This window comes from Drosophila virilis, chromosome X (genome assembly GCF_030788295.1).
Source record: "Drosophila virilis strain 15010-1051.87 chromosome X, Dvir_AGI_RSII-ME, whole genome shotgun sequence".
Lineage (NCBI taxonomy): Eukaryota > Metazoa > Arthropoda > Insecta > Diptera > Drosophilidae > Drosophila > Drosophila virilis.
The window spans coordinates 27719035-27739708 of record NC_091543.1 but is presented as its reverse complement, the minus strand read 5'-3'; the positions used below and the strand labels follow the sequence as shown (position 1 = coordinate 27739708).

The 20674-nt window shown below is 41.7% G+C and overlaps 7 protein-coding genes across 8 annotated transcripts; 5 read left to right on the top strand and 2 right to left on the bottom strand.

Moving 5' to 3' along the window:
- The first annotated feature begins 75 nt into the window (after positions 1-75).
- Positions 76-2579, top strand: LOC6631539 (uncharacterized protein F54F2.9). Its single transcript, XM_002055027.4, has 3 exons — positions 76-873; positions 927-1134; positions 1222-2579. The coding sequence occupies exons 1-3, from the start codon at positions 185-187 to the stop codon at positions 1912-1914; spliced, it is 1590 nt and encodes a 529-aa protein (XP_002055063.1). The 5' UTR covers positions 76-184; the 3' UTR covers positions 1915-2579.
- APC4 (anaphase-promoting complex subunit 4) lies at positions 2414-5449 on the bottom strand. Of its 2 annotated transcripts, none has more exons than XM_002055028.4 (5): positions 5200-5449; positions 4470-5112; positions 4231-4407; positions 3990-4152; positions 2414-3931 (listed from the first exon to the last, which is right to left on the bottom strand). In XM_002055028.4, the coding sequence occupies exons 1-5, from the start codon at positions 5309-5311 to the stop codon at positions 2630-2632; spliced, it is 2397 nt and encodes a 798-aa protein (XP_002055064.1). In that variant the 5' UTR covers positions 5312-5449; the 3' UTR covers positions 2414-2629. The 2 variants fall into 2 exon arrangements, with proteins under 2 accessions (XP_002055064.1, XP_015026505.1); XM_015171019.3 differs by having other exon boundaries at positions 4237-4407.
- Positions 5450-5521: 72 nt separating this feature from the next.
- On the bottom strand, positions 5522-6508 carry HP1b (Heterochromatin Protein 1b). The gene has a single exon (XM_002055029.4). It carries the CDS (start codon positions 6411-6413, stop codon positions 5784-5786), a length of 630 nt encoding a protein of 209 aa, XP_002055065.2. The 5' UTR covers positions 6414-6508; the 3' UTR covers positions 5522-5783.
- Positions 6509-6612: 104 nt separating this feature from the next.
- Positions 6613-8860, top strand: LOC6631608 (U3 small nucleolar RNA-associated protein 6 homolog). The gene is made up of 4 exons (XM_002055030.4): positions 6613-6813; positions 6876-7179; positions 7246-8445; positions 8504-8860. Exons 1-4 carry the CDS (start codon positions 6722-6724, stop codon positions 8735-8737), a joined length of 1830 nt encoding a protein of 609 aa, XP_002055066.1. The 5' UTR covers positions 6613-6721; the 3' UTR covers positions 8738-8860.
- A 946-nt stretch (positions 8861-9806) lies between these two features.
- LOC6631609 (protein snakeskin) lies at positions 9807-17874 on the top strand. The gene is made up of 3 exons (XM_002055031.4): positions 9807-9969; positions 17155-17272; positions 17343-17874. The coding sequence occupies exons 1-3, from the start codon at positions 9928-9930 to the stop codon at positions 17561-17563; spliced, it is 381 nt and encodes a 126-aa protein (XP_002055067.1). The 5' UTR covers positions 9807-9927; the 3' UTR covers positions 17564-17874.
- On the top strand, positions 13586-17148 carry LOC26531336 (uncharacterized). Its single transcript, XM_015171313.3, has 2 exons — positions 13586-16008; positions 16076-17148. The coding sequence occupies exons 1-2, from the start codon at positions 15756-15758 to the stop codon at positions 16294-16296; spliced, it is 474 nt and encodes a 157-aa protein (XP_015026799.1). The 5' UTR covers positions 13586-15755; the 3' UTR covers positions 16297-17148.
- A 1060-nt stretch (positions 17875-18934) lies between the features above and the next one.
- On the top strand, positions 18935-19392 carry LOC6631610 (acylphosphatase-1). The gene has a single exon (XM_002055032.4). The coding sequence runs from the start codon at positions 19006-19008 to the stop codon at positions 19312-19314; it is 309 nt and encodes a 102-aa protein (XP_002055068.1). The 5' UTR covers positions 18935-19005; the 3' UTR covers positions 19315-19392.
- Positions 19393-20674: the final 1282 nt, after the last annotated feature.

The window sequence follows — 20674 nt, the reverse complement described above, 5'->3', positions numbered from 1 at the left end:
CTGGTGTCGGACAATATGGCAACGTTGGCAAGTATTGTTTTTGTTTACTGCTGACGTTGCCACTTTTGACGTTGACAGCTCGTCGTGAGTGCGTGCCCGAATGCCTGTGTGCATGTGTGAATGTGTAGGCGTGCTGGGGTCCGCCGCTTTTCGGTTTTAGTTGAATTTTATTAAAAGATTTTAAATGGAGCTGCATACCAGAACAACATTTTCGTCATTACTATTTGGCCTACTGCTAATATGCGGCTCAGCAAGCGCCTGGCACTCCGAGGAGCTGGAGATTTTCGATCTCGTCGAAGAGGTCAACAAAAACTTCTACGAGTTTATGGGTATCAATCAGACTGCCACGAATAATGAAATAAAGCGCGCCTTTCGCACACTTTCAATTGTGCTGCATCCGGACAAGAATCCGGCCGAGGATGCCAATATCCAGTTTCGCAATCTCGTCTCCATCTACGAGGTGCTCAAGGATGGATCCAAGCGCGAAAAATACGACAAGGTGCTGCGCGACGGCATGCCCAACTGGAAGTCGGCTCTCTATTATTACCGCAGAATGCGTAAGATTGGTCTCTACGAGGGCGCCTTCATTATATTCCTGATCATCACCGTTGGCCAGTACATGTTCGCCTGGGCAGCTTACTTGGAAAAGAAGTACACAGCCGAGCAGGTGTTTGGTAGCAAGCTCAAAAAGCTGCAGAAGCGCAACAAAAACATCGACATGGACGTCATTCTAAACGAGATCCCAATGCCATCACTACTCAATACGCTGCCAATTCAAATACCAGTCGCCATCTGGAATCTGCCGAAGACAATTAAAAATGCATTCACCAAAGCCAACGAACTGAAGCAGCTGGCGTTGGAGAAGCGCAGACAGTATGTAAAATAGCTGAGCTCATATGCAATTGAATCGACAATATTAATTTCAGGGAGATCGAAGCGGCACGTCGCCAGGAGAAACTGGAACGTGAGGCTGAGGAGCAGGCGCGTCTGCGTAAGGAGCAGAAAGAGAATCTGCGCAAGCGCAAACAGAACACACGGGCCCCTGAGAAGACCGAGGAGGAGTTACGCGGCTATTCGCAAATCCAGGCGCGCGAGCTAACCGAAGATGACGCAATACGTCCAGTTTCCCAGAAGGTGAGCGACAAATCCTGTCAAACTAACTAACGATACTTGCTTAAATTTTTTGTTTTGTTTTTTTTTTTTTTTCATTTGCGTTTAAAGACTACGGTTAGCGGTGGCTTTTGGACTGACGAGGATCTGACGGAACTGATCAGGCTTGTAAAGAAATATCCGGGCGGTGCTGGCAGTCGCTGGAATACCATAGCCGAGTCCATGAATCGCACCGTCCAAGAGGTGACATTCATGGCGGCCAAAATGAAGGAGAACGGCTATCGGATACCAGGACAAACGGAAAGCGTTGCCGAGACCATAGTCCAGGAGTCCCAGGAGGCGGTGCGCAAGGAGAAGGGCAAAAAGGGCTCAGCAACTGTCAATGAAAAGAGCATGCTTATACCAGAGACCAACTGGAGCCAGGAACAGCAGCGTGCTCTAGAGGCGGCCATCGTTAAATATAGAAAAACCGCCGGCGGCGATCGTTGGCAAAAGATTGCCAACAGTGTGCCCGAAAAGACCAAGGAAGAGTGCTTGGTTCGCTACAAATACTTGTGCGAACTGGTCAAGACGCAGAAGAAAGCCGAGGAGGAAGAGGCTGAGGCTGAGCCTGAGTCGTCCACTATTGATGAGGAGGCTGCAGTGCTCGAGGAGAAAGATCAGCCAAAGGCGACAACAGCAATGGCTGCGGCCGCACCTCTACAGCCACCCAAAAAGCTGAGCAAACGCGAGCAGCGGAGACGCAAACGCGACATGTCCAGCGACGAGGATTCGGATGATGCATATCAGTACGAAATCAGTTAATTCAGTTGCTCCCAAACGCCCATACGACACTTGACCAACAATTGATCATGCATATCCCAGCCAAATACCAAAATGTAGCTTCACTTTTGCAACAGCAAGAAGGTGATGTGCGAGCGGGATAGATGAGTAGCTAGCTTCAGACATGCTGGGTGTATGCATATATATATATATATATAAACTATTATGCCAAGATCAGGTTAACTATTTTCTAGCTTAACACTTAACTTCTTATGTCTGGCTACAGATTTATATATATATATATATAGATATATTGATTTTATGGATCCAAATTGTAACAATTAAGCACTAGTTTTCTCTCACTCGAAACGATTGCCTGATTTTTGTTCATTTCTATTTTTGGGGAGTGGAATTGGTTGATTGTCTGTTTTGGGCCTTAGTTTAGATTAGTTGACATACATTTTCGTGGCTCAAAGTTAAATGTTACAGCATTTTGTTGCATCAAGTTTAATTTAGACTCAGCACGTGGTACGTGAACCGCTTGTTTTGAATTTTGTACATACATGTATTTTATAATTATAATATACTTAACTATTTCTTTGCTAAGTAACAAGAAAAAACAAATGGAGCGAAAAGTTATGAAAATCGCATGAAATTTCACTGTTGGAAAATTGGTATTAAACATTAGATTGATTTAACGATTGAAACGAGTTGTTTTCATTTTGTTTTTGGCCAACCATTCATTGGCTGGTTAATACTACGTGTCAGCCTTATCCGTTTCGTTGGAACAGGTGGCCAGCACAGACTCTTTGCTGATCTCTAGAAACGACGCTTGGGACATTTCCGTGTCGTCCTCCTCCTCCTCTATCTCCATTTCGTATATGGTCATCTTGCGCCGGCGATCAGATAGAACGGTGGCCACCTTGCGGCTACCGGAGACGGCCAACATTTCACAGACACCGTCGAGCCCTTTAAATGTGGCCGCATCCGGTATATCGTGCACGCTGTGCGTCACTGTCGCCTCCGGTAGCTTCATGAGGGGTGCCAACTGATGCTGTGTGCAGTGATTGCGCGATGCGCTCAACGAGAACTGCACAAAGTAGCTGTGTGGACGTACACCGGTGACAGGCGTTGACGTCTGCGCCAGCATAGATATGGAGGATTCGTTGTAGAATTGGAGATCGACAAAGCGCAGATTGTAGTAGTCCTCCTGCAGCTGCGGCGTGATCGGGCCAGGATGCAGATGAACGCGCGTGCAGCGCAACAAGTAATCATCGCCGCGACTGAACTCCAGCACCATGGCTTCTTGTAGGCTGATTGTCAACGCCAGCATATCACATTTGGTCGCCTCGTGCACATGGTAGCTGCAATTAACAAAATCATAATTGGATTGCTGTTCCGGGTCAGCGGCAGATTCGTTCGGATACTGTTGCAGATCACTGCATATCACAGCTGTGCTCAGCTTGAAGCTGGCACTAATGCTTTCCGTGGGCTTATGGAACACTGCGTCGATGGCGTTAAACATTTTGTCGCGCTGCTGTATCAGTGACAATTTCTTGTCATGCGGCACAAACAGGTTGCACTGAGCCAGGCATTCGTTTTCGGCTAGCAGGCGTGGCCAGAGTTCGTCTGGATTCACTGTCTGCAGCTGGGTTAGATATGAATTCTCCAGATATTGGCCAACGCGCTCCAAATTGAATTTACTGCGCGGGGTTAGCGTCGGACTTGGACTGGCATCACCAGACGAATCCTCTCCTGCTATTCCAGATGCCGTTGCCGGTTTCTCCTCAATGCCGTCATCGCCCTCACCGGGTTCCGGGATATCGGGCTCCATGGCACAAAAGAATTCAGCCAGTGCAACATTCTCCTTTCCGGTAAAGACCATATCATCGGGTATCTCTTGATGGGACAGACGCAGTATGGTGAATATGATCCAAGAGTGAAACAGCTTCATGTCATAAACGAGCGTATCAATCGTGCGCTGCAGCTCATGGACTTTTAGCAAATAGGAGCCGCAAGCGCGCATCGCCTCGCTGGCCACATCCGGCGAGATGAGTGCCTATAATGGATCAATGTTTTTAAATGGGATGAACTTTGTCGTTTCAAACAAGACGAACCTCAAAGAAATGCGTCATGCGTCCAAAGCCCGCAATTGTATTGAGAAAGTAAAACATGTTAATGGCGGCTCCGTTTAGCTGCTTGAAGACAAGGCCTTGCAAATTGTTGAGGCTCAGATCGACTGAGTTGGCTATCTTCTTGAAGCCCTTCTCCGTCAACGTTCTGTGGCATTGTGAAAAGAGAAGAACAAAGCGGCGGGGCCCATGAGCACTGTATACTGAGTGTAGGGACTTAACTCACTCGAACAGAAACTCCTCGACCTCCAGGGTGGCGTAACCGAATACGAGCAGCTCCAGAAAGTGTGCCGATATCATGCCATATGCCTGCGAATTGGCATACTTGGTCAGCTTGTTGTCCATTTCCAGTTGGACCGTCTCCCATGCTTCCGTCAGGCACTGTTGTGTGTCATTGATGTAACTATATATGAATGGATGGGAGCAGTTAGTTGCAGTTAGTAGCCACTGCCGAGATGAACTCACTTTTTGGTCTCCAGTATGTGGGCACAGTGGGAAGCCAGCTCGAGCATGGGTGATATGGAATCCTGCAGCACCTGATTATGAAAATGCAACAGCTTCAGCTGTTGGCCATCACGAAGTAGAGCATAGATGGCATTAAAGTCGCCATTGAGACGCACATCGTACACATCGAACTGATCCGGATTTAGTACATGCTGTGTGAGATCAATGCTGCCCGCCTGCAGGGCGCCAAGGAGCAATAAATGCACTTTACCGCTGCGCATAATAACCACCAGAAAACAGGGTGAGCCCTTGGGAAATGACTTCTGATCGAGCGTCTTCAGGCACGGATCGATATTGGTCAACGGAGGCAGTTTCGGTAAATACCGTCTGTGCTTGTCCTTTGCATTGCATGTGTAGCTGTCGAGGCTCTCCTTGCAGTTGATCGCCTTGCTGAAGTAGACCTTCTTGATGTCATCATCGTAGATTAGGCCCGATATTATGGTTTCGCTTTCGGCATCCAGCAACGCCACCTTTCCATTGCTATAACCGACCGCCAACAGTGTCTCATCCATTTGCCAGCTGAGTGAACGCACTCGCACATCCTCGCCGGGCGTCGGAAAGGTGACGATTTTCTGCCAGTTCAGACGCTGTATGATTACCTCACCTACAGCAAACAATTCCAAGCGCACATGGTAAGATCAAGTAGGGAAATAAGACAATTAAGACGTCGCGTCAGCTGGATGTTGCGTACCTTTCTCGGTGCCATATGCAATGAGATCCATTTTGTTGTTCCACTCCATGCGCTCCACAATGCAACTCATGTTGCGTGCGCCAAGCAGCTTCATGGAGCTTGATTGTGCCATTATTTATTGAATTTTAATTGAAACTCACAACATTTGCATTTGGAGTAGCTTTATTTCTAGTTTGCCGGTTTGGCAGCGCAACTTATCGAATACATCGATTGTGCCCACTTGACGATTGGCGTTGCCAGATCGCATTTAATGTTTGTTATGTTCGTAAAAAGGATTTAGGAAATCTACGCAAACCAGGCTTAAGATAAAGAAACATTGCTATTATTTTCGTTATACATATTAAAATGTATGCTTACTTTATTTTAGAAATACGCTCAATTTTTTTGTTTTGTGTTTGTTGGCGCAAAAAAGAACATGCCTGTATGTATATCTATGTATGTATGTATGATTATGTCTATGTTATTTGTATGTAAAAATGTAGGAGCGAGCATGTGCCTGTGTGTGTGTGTGTGTGTATCTGTGTGTATCCATGCAGTTTTGCATGGCATTGTTTTTGCTGGCTTAACGAGTTCTGTGAAATAAGCTAGACAGCGTCTCCGTTCCCTAATTCGGCGCCAGCGTCGGGTTTTATATTTTCATCGTTGATGCTGCCGCTCGGACTAGCTTCAGCGGTGCTGCCAGGTGTACTAACGCTTCCAGCGGCGTGCGCACTGCCACATCCGCTACCGGATCCATTGCCATTGCCATTGCCAGTGTGCCAGGTTAGACGTTCCTCGTAAAATTGTATGACGACTTGTGGACATTTGACGTTCGCCAGCTTGGCGGGCACCAGATCGGCGTGATCGCTACCCTTCCATTTCATCAGAAACATTAGGTATCCGGATGAGTCGGTCGCACCAAGAATCTTTGACGGCTCCAAGCCGCGATCAAAGCCAATTAACTTCTTTTGTTCGTCGGTATCTTCCTCCATGAATGATTTTCGCTTACTTCGTATCGAATCTGGTGTTGACGATGTGGAAAGGCGTTTTTTAGTCTCTTTTTTATTATTTTTTAATGATTCTTCAAACGTTGCTATTAAATCCGGACAATCGAGATTTTCAACCGGCTCCCAAGTGTTTTCACTGCGTGGATACCCCTTCCACTTTAAATAATATTCTGTGCGACCATTAACTGTGCGTTTGTCCTCTACGCGCTCGACTGAGAATTCGGCCATTGCAATTTGCGTTTGTGTTTTTTGGAAACTTTATTTATTTACTGTAAATTAAAAGTTTTGTGTTTGAAAAAAGTGACCAGTTGCTAAGTAGTTTGGTATTTTGGGTGACCAAACTGCAAAAATGCATCAAAAATCACATATCGCATTGCAATATCGAAATTAACACAGGGCTGCATACAACTATCGATAACAAAACGTGCTACAGCTGATTGGAAACGGCATGTGAACAACGTGCGCGACGGCAAAAAAAAAAAAACTTAAAATATTAATTTAGTAGACGGCCTTTACAGACAATACAGTAATTCAACATGGGCGAGTTCATTGCAGAGATGCAGGAGCGCCTGCTGCCGGAGTATGAGCAAATGAAGCACTACCAAGTATTTACCCCGGAACAAATCAGGTAAGCAGCTACACGTATTTAAATGCATTGTAATATTAAATGTGCAAATGTTTAAATTGCAGAGAATGTGTACGCAAGCGCGAACGGCTATTCTTAAATATAACCAAAAGCCATATAACCATGTCCGACTATTTGGAATTCATTGCATACGAGAAAACAATGCACAAAGCACTCACCGAAAAGGAGAAACTGACCGGCCTCAAGCTGAACGGCCTAAAAGCCTCCATTTGCACTCGGATAATGCGCATGTACAGGGAGATGCTCAATAAGTTTGCCCACGAACAGCCTCTATGGGATAACTGCATTAAGTTCAGCAAGAAATCAGCGCCACAAGAGGTGGCTGGCATATACGAGAAGATGCTGTCGGTGAGTTTTCGTTAACAGACAAAGACGCAAAATGGAAGTGGTAAAAATGAATTGTTCTATCCGCAGTACCATGGGGGTGATCCACAGATATGGATCAATGCCGCCTTGTGGCTCTACGAATACAATCGTGCCAATATTGCGCGCGTACAGGACATACTGTTGCGTGGTCTACAGCGACATCCCGCCTCCGAAGCGCTCAACAGTTGCTTCTTCAATATACAGCTGAAGGAGGCAGCTGTGGCGGACAACAAACGTGATTTGGGCGACAACACGGTCTCGGAACAGGACATACAAATGGAGCGCGTCGCGGCCGTCTATCGTAACAGCCTGTCAAACATAACAAATTTGGATTACTTTCTCAAATTGCTCGAATGCTGTGAGGATCATGCGGAGCTCACTGCCAGGCTACAGCATCGCATTATCGATGATATACAGACAAAGTTCTCACGCGAGCCAGCACTGTGGGATGCGCTCGCGAAGCGTGAGCTGCGTGGCTTCCATTTGGGTGATCTAATGAATATGGCGGAGAACGAAGACGATGCTGAGCCGAGCGAGAAAAAGACGCGTCCAGACACGGTCCAAGTGTTTCAGTCACGTTCGAAAAAGCGTTGCATTGAACTCTGCGTGACTGTCTACAAGGCTGCCGTGCAGCAGTTGCAGACGCAGGAAATGTGGAACTTATATCTGGACGCCATGCTGGCGTTAAGTAGAAATCACAAATCGGAGCGCGCATTCATTCAACAGTGTTTGGCGACAGCGCTGCAAGATGGCCATCGCTCCCAGCTGATGCATGCCAGGCATTATGCCACGCTAAGCATGATACTGGGCAGCACCGATAACGGCGGAGAAGCCTGTGTGCGCATTTTGACCGAGGCACTGCAGCACGATGCATCGCTGCGCATGCACGAGCTTCTGCTGGCCGCCCATATCCGCAATGATGATGAGCCTAGCGTTCACAAGCTGTTCAGCCAGGTGCGCCGCACGATGGGCGCCGCCGGACTCTCCCTCTGGCACATGGTCATCGCCTATTATAGGGCGCGCAATGATAATCAGGCCAAGCGGCAACTGAATGACATTTATACACAGGCCTGCAAGGAGACCTCGCCGGAATTTGCCGATCTGCGCTGCAGCTATTTGCGGTATCTGTGGCACGAGCATTCGCCGACCAAAGCGCGTGATGAATATGCCAAATTGGCGCAACAGCCCCCCATGTCGCTGCAGCTGCATCGCGAGATGGTCAACCTAATACAGAGCTCCAAACTGAAGGTACCCCCATTATCATTGACTTATCAATATCGTATTTATTGTATATCGTTTGTTTTAGGATTTATCCACAATTAAAGCCTGGCGCATGTGCTATGAATTCATGACCACATATTTTGGCAAGCGAGAGCCGAGCGTTTGGCTCGAATACATTGCCTTCGAGCGGGATCATGGAGAGGTCAAGAGCATTTCCCTGCTTAGCCGGCGTGCGCTCTCCACATTGGAGCCGCAGTTTGTGTCCATATTTGAAGCCGAGCGCGCAATGGCGCATGTTGGCATGGCCGTAACTAGATAATTAAGCTAGCTGGTAATTAGTTATTGAATTTTGTTTAAGTCATGTTTATGTTTATTTTCTTTTGTTTTATCAACAAATTCCATCGAGAAAGGATAGAAAATAAAATAATATTCTATAACCTGAGTATATCTATAAAATGGGAGTGTAAGAGCGAGAGAGTGATATACTTTGATGCATTCACATCGCTAAAAGCACAAGTACGTACAGAGCGAGAGAGAGCGAGAGAGAGAGAGAGAGAGAGAGAGAGAGATAAATTGAATAGTTGGGTGTTATATTTTCGGTTTAGTTATATTTAGGAACAAAATATTAAATAAAAATAAATTAATTAATTGAAAATATAAAATAAATGGGTATTCTGGATTTGAACCGGTTCAGTTTAAATCGGTTAAACCGATCGAATTTCCACACATGCGGGTGGATTTTTCCGAAACGCTTTCTTAACGTGAACATTCATCACAAAAGATGACTACAGTGAAAATTTCAGCCTCCCAGATCTTACGATCTTGCGTTCAATCAATCAGTCAGTCAGGACAAACGGTATTACACATACAGACACACACAAACCCATACATACATACATACAACACGCCTAACGGGAACTTGGTGGAGTCCGTTTTCCATGAGATGTTACGCAGATATTTGAAAATGAGAAGGCACAAAATAAAGTTTTCTTATATTAAAAATGTCCAATTATAGAGGAAAAATTATTAGTTATTTGATTAGACTTAATAAAATCCTTAATTTGGATTGTTAACGTTTATTAATCAGTTTTGGGCAAGAGTCCTGACAATTTGCACACATATTTAGAATCTATTTACATACATGTGTAAATAATAAGTATTTGGCTATTGATATTGATAAGACTAACTGTATTTGTGTGTGAGTATTTGTGTGTGTGTGTGTGTGTGTGTGTACATAAATACGCACACACCAGTTGCTGTCGTTAACGTCGATAGCATTGTCGCTGTCCGCAGTCGCAGTCGCAGTCGCTGCCGCCGTCGCCGTCGCCGTCACCGATTGACGCTGCCCGCGTTGCCTGAGCTTTGGATGCGCGCGCTGGCGCTGCTTTGGTTTAGTCAGTTTTCACACAGCGTTTGGGCAAGACGTGCACACAGGTCGAGCGTGAGTGGGAATAAACCGAAAGCTAAAGCATTTCAAAAGCGAAGTAAAAACGTCATAAAGGAAACAACATGGAGTTCAACAACCGTTTGTTATTGAAGATCATTGAGCTGGTAAGTGCAACACTGATCAATCAGTCTCAATTCTATATGTACCTGCATACATACATACATGCATATGTTTGTATACTGTTTGTGTGACTATCTATGTATGTATATCTATGCGACTCTCTATCTCTACGCTTTGAGTCCTTTTCATCAGTTTTTGTCTTGACTAACGCTCGTCTGTGCTTGTATTGGCTGCTGCTGATGCCTTTTGCTCCCTTTATGTTTCTTTCTCTTCACCCCCTTCCCATGCCCACTTTCAACTTACTTTGGGCGACTTCGCTTGTTGCCGTTGTTTTGATTTATGTTTTTTGTTTCTTCTCCTATTTCTACCCTTGCGCCAGTTGCCTTGAAGCAAGAAACCGGTTTCCATTGGCCAGACTCGTTTTCATTATTGGTCATGACTTCATTTGAGTTTCTGTTTTTGGTAGTTTTCTGTTTTTGTTTTTGTTCTGGCTTTGGTTTTGTGCTTCCTTTTCATGGCAACCAACTGCGTAGTAGTTCTCTAATGCGCGCTGTCGCACATTAGTCTTTTGTTATCCCAAGCCGGACATGATGTCATTAATATTGCCAGATCTTGAGATCAGCCCCCAAACAAAACAATTGGTCGCTTGTTTCTCATGCCTGTCGAGTTGATGCTCTCCATGATGTCACCGTTACGCAGACGAGTTTATTTTTGACGATTTATTAAATTGATTAACTTGTTACTTGGCCTACAATTGCGCTTAAATTAAGTTGATTGCGTTTTGTGCAAATTGTTAATAACAATGGGCAAATTGTTTTTCGAATATATGCACATGCATACATATATTCAAGTGCCCATTGCATTATTGTTTCGACTGGAGTTTATCAGCTGTTTTTTTTTTTTTTTTTTTTTTGTTTTTTTATTATTCATGTGCATTATTGGCATTCCCGTTATACTCGTTCGCGAGTCATTCTGGCGTTATCAGAACAACAGTGCAACATGACGCATGCCCCTTTGTGCACAGATCTTGCGGCTCGTGAATGACTGCATGATTGCTCTCTCGATTTTATCACCTAGGTCAGTGGATCACAGTTGATTATGGCGCATCGACATTGACACATAACTGGCCAACTGTATTAATCTTGACTTTCAATTGAGGCGCTTATTGTACTATGACATGAGATGTGTGGTTAGATCGAATGGCGAAGAGTGTATTCAGAATTCGGCCTGCGAGCAATGAATAGTTCTTGCTGCTCTTCTTGTTCGGGCTGTACGTAAACAAAAGTTGACATGAAATGAATCATAATATGATTTAAGGTTAACTGTGCTTGAATATTAATCCAAGCTAACGTTATGGCCATATGGCTAGATCAATGTGTGTGCGTGTGTGTGTGTGTGTGTGTGTGTGTGTACTGCTGGAACGTGATTGTGTTGCGGCCCATGACCACACCTTAAAGGTGTACAGGCTTAGTTTTGTGGCTTTGGCTGAGTAATTAAATGAATTAAAATCAACCCGAGACGCGCCTCAAATCGCACAAAGTTGATCACGAACTGTTGCTGCTGCCGATGATGATGATGATGATGTTGATGACGATGATGATGATGTCATAATTGGCAAGTGCGAGCGCAAAACAGATTTACATTACGCATACGCCATGTGCGGCAAAGGTCGTAGCTGCGGGCGCTGCATTGAATCAACTAAAGCAACAAAAACTCTGTGTGCGCGGCATAGCTAATTTTCATTTATATAAACATACACACACACACACACACATATATATATATATATTTGGCTTAATGAGCTGACCAGCAGCAGCAGCAGCAGCCAATGCTGACGCATCCCGAGCCGTTCGGGCCAAATATTTGTTATTGGCTTATGGATCGCTGGTCATGGGAAAGAGCTCAAAGCGTTGCAGATAAGGCGCCGGCAATAATTGTTTGCCTTAGATATTATGTGCATACATAAAAGGGGCGTGTCACCGCCTTTAGGTTATTTCCTTTTTTGCAATTTATTTACGAGCTAATAAATGTTTTAACTGGCACATTTGTTCATTTCACAATTGCCAATACCCTCTTTGTTTTTGGCCCTAACAAATGGCCGGCGCCGGGTCGCTCAGCTCGTTCGGCTCGTTCGGCCAATGTCAATGGTGGGGTGTCAGCGTCATATAATTAATTGCTAAATACCTTTAACTATGTACAAAGCGCACCTGATTTCAGTATTAAATTGATATATGGGCACGGTGCGAAACGGCGGCGCTTAATTTGTATAAGTTGCTCGGCTATATTGGGCCAAATAGGCGGGTTTCATAAATTACTTGGAATTCCCCATGTCTGTTGCCTTCGCTTGCCTCAGCCTGGCAATTGTCAACGAACCAAATAACAATCCTCAACACATGCATGCAAATTGTATTAATTCCATTTGCCATTGAATTTTTCTCAATCTGATTATCGAAAACTTGGAAGTTGTCGAAAGTATAGTATATAGCATAGTATAGTACATCTATTCGAAAACATAATTCGGATTGTTAACCCCAAACAGTTCTGCTTCCGATCCTCAAGCATCATTGGCTTAAATAGACAATTATGCTGAATTGAAAAATTTGTTTTTTTTTTAGCTTTTTTTTATAGTTTTTTGATAGTAGCCGAAAGTCTGCCTGGTCGAAAATATATTTTGGGCTTGCCTCATAAAACTTTTGTAAATAAAGATATTCTTTATGTACAAATTGTATTTGATTTTAGTGCATTTTATTTTTCACAGCCTTGAAATTTGTAATTTTTTTAAAGTTATAAACAAATTGTAACATTATTAGGTCGCCTATATATATAGATATATATATATTAGATATATGTACAGTTTTTAAGCAGGGATAAAGAACATTTTGTGGCACATTTAACTTTTGGTATTTGTTTAAATCAATTACAAAAAAAATAAATAAACTACTTTAATCAATATGAAAAACTTAATTTTTGCGCCGTTAAGTTTTTCTGTTGTTTTTTTAAATTTCCGAAACGCGTTTTCAGCCCAAAAGTCATTAATGTCGAAATTAATCATTTTTTTTGTTATTGTAATCAAATTGGCTGCCGCAAGGCCCAAGTTCATATTTTTACGCAATTTGTCTCACGAATTGGTAATCAAATATTTAAGAGCCCATAAAATCAGTTGGCCAAGCCATTGCCAAAATTTCTTAAGCTTATTAATAAGTAAAGAACTTGCAATAATAATAATTGTTATTGCTATTTCAATTGTTATTAGTAATAATAATCATAGTAGTAGTAATAATAATAATAATTGTTATTGCTATTTCAATTGTTAATATTATTTAAAATTTCTTCGTTTTTTTTTTAAATTTATCTAATTTTTATTAACATTATTTTAATTTTCTTATTTTTATTATTATTTTATTATATTTTGTATTATTATCATTTAAATCATTATTAATATTATTATTTTTATTATTATTGTGTTAAATTAGTCATTGTTATTATCATTAGTATTATTTTAATTGTTTCATTGATATAATTTTTTTAAATTGGTATTTAGATAATTATTTCATTTGCGGTTTTAAATTTGAAAAATTTTAATTTAAAATCAAACGAAACAGAAATATTTCCGAAAACCAAACAATAGTTTCTAAATCATAAAAAAAATTGGTTATATTATTATAAAAATGTAAGAATTATTAAAAGGAAACTTTCTATTTGATTTGGCAGCCAAATTCATAAAAAATATAAGTAAAAAGTTCTAGTCGGGAGCTTTAACGCTTATTATTTACCAAAATTGCTCAAAAAACAGGATTTCGATATAGATTTTTATCGATTACTTGGAAACGGGACAAGTTATCGGTTATCGAAAACACACTCGATCTGCGCATGGACTAGGAGGATCTGCATCTTCAAGTCTCTAGCTTTTATAGTTTCTAAGATCCTTGCGTTCATACATACGGACGGACGGACGTATGCTGATCAAGAATATATATACTTTATGGGCTCGGATATGTTTCCTTCTGCCTGTTACATACATTTACACAAATACTCTTTTTACACATTTTTAATGGGTTCTGGGTATAGAAACCAAGCCTGAAATTTGAGTTTGGATTTTCGGTTTTCATATTGAAACAGCTTTTGTTTGTCTCTTGCCAATTGGGCAATAAATAAAGTAGAATGTGACTGGCATACGCAAACAAATGTGCGCAACATTTTGGTAATTATTGACATCATTTTAGCCAATTTTATTTGCTGCTAATGGGCGTGACAGAAACAATAAGCCGCAAATATTGATACAAACATATTATCTAGTCCGATATGACCATGAGCCTGTGTTTTGTTTTTGTTTTTTTTTTTTTTATCTCAAAGCCCCTAAACATGCTACCTTAATGACATTTTGTTGTTGTTGTTGTTGTTGTTGTTGTTGTTGGCAGCTCGCATTACAAATCAAACAATTGGCGGTTCGGAGTGTGGGCGCCTCGACAGGATATGTTGCTGTGTCACATCCTTTTAGCTGGCAATTAGCGTCGTCTAACGGCGTTCCTAATTGATTGATTGATTGACTGATTGATTGCCCCAGAGAGCCGCATTTCCAACAGGCGCAGCTCTCCTATCCTCCTCCTTCCCTGTTTACATATATATATATATATATAGAGGTAGTTAGCTCCATTTGTTGACACTGCAGCCCATTAATATAACGCCCATTTGCCATATCGATATCTAAATAATTTCCATATTTGATAAGCAAATTGGCTTCACCCAGGCACTCCGACCACTCGCTGTTGGCAATTCCGTATGGCGTTAAGTCCGCCGACTTTTGCCGTATTAAATGACAACAGGCAATACGACTTCTGATAACATTTGAATGCCACTCAACTTAAAGTGCTTAAGTTGGAAATGGGCTTGTTAATTGTGCTTTCCAACAAAAAGTTCATTTCAATTTAACAAAACTTCCAGTCCTTAAGTTTTAACTATTTACTTAGCCAAGCTGCTCCTTGAACTTAACTTATCTAATAAAGGTTTCTCAAAGTGTTTGTAAATTCAAAAGTAAATCTAGTTTCTATGTTATGTTCTTTTACTTCAACTGGAGGTTCAATTGAAGAAGTCTTTTAATTTCCCTATTTTTATATACATTTCTTAGTCAAGCTGCTCCTTGAACTTAACTTATCTAATAAAGGTTTCTTAAAGTGTTTGTATGGTCAATATTAAATCTAGTTTCTATGTTATGTTTTTTTTAATCAACTAGAAGTTCACTTGAAGAATTCTATATGGTCTTCCAATTTCTATATGTTCATATACTCGATTTCTTAGTCAAGCTCCTCCTTGAACTTAACTTATCTAATGAAAGTTTCTTAAAGTGTTTGTATGGTCAATATTACATCTAGTTTCTATGTTCTGTTCTTTTACTTCAACTGGAAGTTCAATTGAAGAATTCTATATGGTCTTCTAATTTCCCTATTTTGATATACATTTCTTAGCCAAGCTCCTCCTTGAACTTAACTTATCTAATAAAGGTTTCTTAAAGTGTTTGTATGGTCAATATTAAATCGAGTTTCTATGTTATGTTTTTTTTTAATCAACTAGAAGTTCACTTGAAGAATTCTATATGGTCTTCCAATTTCTATATGTTCATAAACTCGATTTCTTAGTCAAGCTGCTCCTTGAACTTAACTTATTTAATAAAGGTTTCTCAAAGTGTTTGTAAATTCAAAAGTAAATCTAGTTTCTATGTTATGTTCTTTTACCTCAAGTGGAAGTTCAATTGAAGAATTGGTTATGGTCTTCTTATTTCCATATATATTCTATATACTATATTTCCGCTCCAAGTTCGTGTCAAGAAATCAAAATGTTTGTGAATGCACCCGCACGTAGAGTTTACTGTACCAGCTCGTGTGTCTGTCCGTTTCCATGTGCCTTCTGTTCCACAATTGTCCGTCGACAAGCATCTCATGCATGTTTCGAGCCCTCGTCACAGATCTTCACCGCCAGCATCATAATCTTGATTGAGGGCGTGGCGGATCACAGCTACAGCAGCCAGGCGATGCTGGTCTGTGGAACGCTGACCGGCTATCTGATCATCTGCAGTGTCCTGAGCATAGGTAATAATATGGATGTGATTGATTGTGGAGACGCGGCCGTTAGAGTGAATTGCCGCTTCAATTGCAGGGCATCTGGTGGGCGCCAAACTGGACAAACGCATCGATATACTCTTCACGGTCGCCGGCTGTGTGCTCTTCGTCTCGACCGGCGCCATCATACTCGATCGCTGGATGAACTGCTACGAGATTGCCAGCGAAAAGAACACCATCTTGGCCTCGGGCGTACTGGCCTTTGCCACAGCCGCCATTTTTATCGCTGACACATTTATCATATTTCATGCCCAATAAAACTTGCAGAAGCCAAAGCAATTTCAACGAGCTCATGTACTTTTCTAGCGCAATTCGGGATGAATCACATAGGTCACAGTATTAGTCATGAAAGCCAGCTGTATATTTTGCGAATTTATTTACTTAAGCTATATATAAACTAACATATTTCAAGTTGGAATTTCAAAATATAAGCATATGCCAATAGTTTTGCTGATAACCGATTTGAGCCCTGTGAACATTGAAAATGGTTGAAAGGGTATATTGGCAGAAGAAAGCATCTACGATCCCATAAAGAATGTAAATATTTATCGATCTAGCCATGTCCGTCCTTCTCTACGCGTGTCCGTCCGTATGTATGGGAGAGTATGGAAGATATTTTGAGCATAGATCCTCCTAGTCTGCGCGCAGTACGAGTTTATTTTCGATAATCGATAACATGCCTCGTCTCCAAGCAATCGATACAAATCGATACCTGCAAACAGAGACGGAAAGGTGGACGGACGGACGGACGAACTTGGCTATATGATCTAGGCTGATCTAGAATATATATACTTTATGGACTCGCAGATGTCTAGTTCCATGCGTTACAAGTTTCATGATAAGATATAAATACCCGCCCTCTACAAGAGTATACAAATATGTGGCAAGCTGGTTCGAATCCGCAAATGAATTGCTGCAAATTGTAATGCTAATAAATTCAATTGACCATATGATTGTCTATATCGGATCGACTATTATTAAAGATCAATGTGATATAGACTTAGGCACCTTGTGCAAGGTGAAAAAGGTTATTTGATTTGTTCTGCAGGCAGGCTACAGTTATTAATCCAAATTAGTTGAATAATTGTTATTGTGCATATTTTCTTATAATCCCAGGGCATTGCCATTGCCTGCGTTGTGCTCTACGAGGTTGTCGGGGATCTGAGCAAGCGTCCATTGATTGTCTGCGGCACCATTGGCGGCTTCACAATCATCTGCGCCGTGCTGCTGATCGGTGAGTATACGAGTTGATGCAACACTAATGCCTAATACCGAATCGCTAATGCCAAATTCTCTTCGCATAGGACACGTGATCAATTCGGTTGTGGAGAAGCGGCTCAATGCCCTAATCTCGCTGCTGGGCTGCATTCTGTTCGTGGCCTCCGGTGCCCTGGTCATTGATGAGTGGCATGATATATACGATTTCTTGAAGGATCGCAAGCGCAACGCCATCGCCGCCGGCTCCCTGATGATCATCAATGGCGCCGTCTTTCTACTGGACACGCTATCCATCTGCAGAACGTAAGCCCCAAACAAAACCAAGGGGTCCACTTATTTTTTTTTTTGTTAATTTTTTTTTTGTGAAACCGAAATTCTCATGGCTTCTGTGTGGGTCATAAAGCGAACAATGAATCTTCTGTAAACTATACGAATATCATGTACACCCATCTATATACATATAATACTTATATGCAACTTTTTTTTGTATACCTGTCAAATATATCTATATATATATACTCTAACCGTATGGCACCCAAGTTATTGTCAGCTGTGCACGAACAAGCGAATCCTAAACTGTTCACAGATATCCATTAAATATATATCTATATATATGTATATATGGACTTGTCCATGTTTATGTGCCACTTGCTATCTGTTTAATCTGGAGCTGGTCATGTCTTATATAATAATTTCCGTGCTATTTTGTGGAATGGCAATTGCGCATAATTGCGTGCAGCGAATTTTCTAAGCTTTCTGGGAAAAACTGCTTCAAAACACGCCGCGTGACGTCACGTGCCAAGCCGCCGTTAGCCTCACCTGCCCTTGAGTACAACTCACATTTGCTTGCCAATCCACTTCCAAAATCAAGTCTCACACGTTTCTGAAGTAGTTTGACAAATGATTCCGATTTACAATTTTTTTAACAGCATTCAATTAAATCAATAATTGTATTAAAAATGGATAAATGGATATTTGATATATTAAAAGTTCACAGTTATATATATATATATGAATTATTCTTGGCAAGTTTTATTATAATGCTCGAAGCTTGTAATATGGGGGGAAATGTTTCTTGAGCCAAGAAATGAAAGGGGTGTCAAATATAATATGGGCTTTACATCAAGTCGAATTGAAGGGTATTTCTGCGTCGTTGCGTTCTACGTTTTTTCTTCTTCTTTTTTTGCTAAATACCTTATTTGTTGCATTGTCTTCTGTGTGTGTGTCTTGCGTGTGTGCTTTTCTGTTGCTTTGTCTTTGCTATTTAACAAAAGCAATTTATTTAATTTATAATCATTTTATGCTCAACCCCTACCCCCCCTCCTGTGCTCATGGTGCCACACCAGCCGCACCGCGGTACCCATCCTAAGGGAGGAGTCGACGCGCAACAAAGTCGAGATAAATCGCTTTTAGACTGAGCTACGAATTACATTCTACGGAGACTTGAAGTCAGAATAGACTTGAAACCGAGTTGTGATTTAAATTAAATTAATTTTTGTTTTGTTTTCGCTATAATTATATTATGTGCCAATTTACGCTAAGTAGCAAGTGCGAGTTATTTTTTTATTTTTTTTCTATTTTAATTTGAATTTTTTATCGTTGTCATTTTTATTCCTCGATCTCCTACCAAGATCCATGGCCATGCTTAAGACTGGGGCAACCTAGGAGCCCGGCTCAGTTCGGAGCAGGCTTTCGAAATTATTTCACTCATTCAGGCATCTATTATAATATTGATTTGAGCCAGGCAAAATGGCAACGCACGAAGCCAAGCCAAAGATCATGGCCTGCGATTTTGAGGTACGTGGCAAGGTGCCAAAGGAGGCGTTCGAACTGTTTGCCGTTGCCCAGGCAAAAGTGTTGGGACTACGCGGTTACATAACCCGCGTCTCCGAGGATCTCTACAAGGGCCAGCTGCAGGGTGAGGGCAAGGTGATTGAGGCCTTCAAAAAGGTCATCGCCTCGGCAGCCGAATACGTGGCTGCCGTTAAGGAGTTCATCATAAAGAATATGAAAGCCATCGAAGAGTATACCTATAAGGCCTTTGAGGTTAGAGCGTAAAGGCATGCTCACAGGATCACATATCCTTAATGTGCTGTTATGATAACTGTGTCTTTTGTGGCTAATTAAAAGCGTCTTAAGTACTATTATGTGACACTTGCTGAATATCTACAAACAATGGATTAGGTAAGTATTCCAATGAATAAGTAGGATCTTGCTAGCAGGGCGGCAAATACTTCAAATCGGTTCACATTTGGAACCGAGTCGTTCGGTTCGTGAACCTGGTTTTGCACATCTCTGAACCAGAAAGTTCAGAGTAGCTGAAGATTTAAAAATTAATTATTATATATATTATATACACACACTCTAGATTTAGACTCATGACATCTGCCAAGGATTTAGGGTAGGTTATTTTTGCCTTGCCATCAAAAGGTTTTTTGAACCGAATCATTTTTGAAGAAAAAGTGTTATGATTCGGATATTGAATGTTTCGTTTAAAAGTTTTCCGGGCTCGAACCGGTTCAGCTTAAACCGTTTGGCAGCCTTTTGTGTTGGCCACATTTACATATTTAATGCAGAAATCAAATCAGTTAAGAGCTCAGTGATGCGAGTGTCTTCCGCTTGAGCTTAAGTTCTATTGGCCAATTCTCGCTTGGGCCACCTTTTTGCATGCTAATCGCAGAATAACTCGGCGACAACGAACAGATCGTGATTATATTTCGAATGATATTGAAGCGTTTCGATCCATGCATATATCAATATGTATCATGTATCTGTCCTGAAAGCAAGTACTGTGAATCTGCCACAACAGTCTTTCGAAAAAGTCTGCTCACTGATGTTGACATGTGTGTGTGTGTGTGTGTGTGTGTGTTGATATGTATACATACATATATAAATACATATGTATATAAGTCTTTGCTGATAATCTGAATATGGGCTATGACAATCTATCGTAGGCAAATTAATGGGTCAATTTGCGTACGGCCATTACGAATGTACAGTTGTACAGGTAAATATTCGTACAAGCATTCTTATGTATACACGTAATGCATGTTTGAGCACTAACCCATATGCGAAAAAGCCGCAAAGATTGAAGGAAATTAACTGAGGCAAGGCAGCGACCACTGTGCCAGCATCGGCAGCTAATCAGTCGGCAAAGTGCGGCGGCGGCGGCGGCGGCGGCGGCGAGCAACGACGACTGCGGTCGCGGCGAATAAGTCGGTGTAATTGCAACGCAGTGGCAACGCCGCCGACTAAGCGAATAGAGCAGGCGCAACAGTGCTGTCAACTTTGATAGCCGTAAAATGTTATGTTTTAACAGCTTAGTTTTTCTGGGCAGTTATCGAATTTTAGCAATAGCAAAAATTCAGTACGTAGCTGAAATGTGGAAAATAATAGTTCTTAGAACTTAAAACGGTTG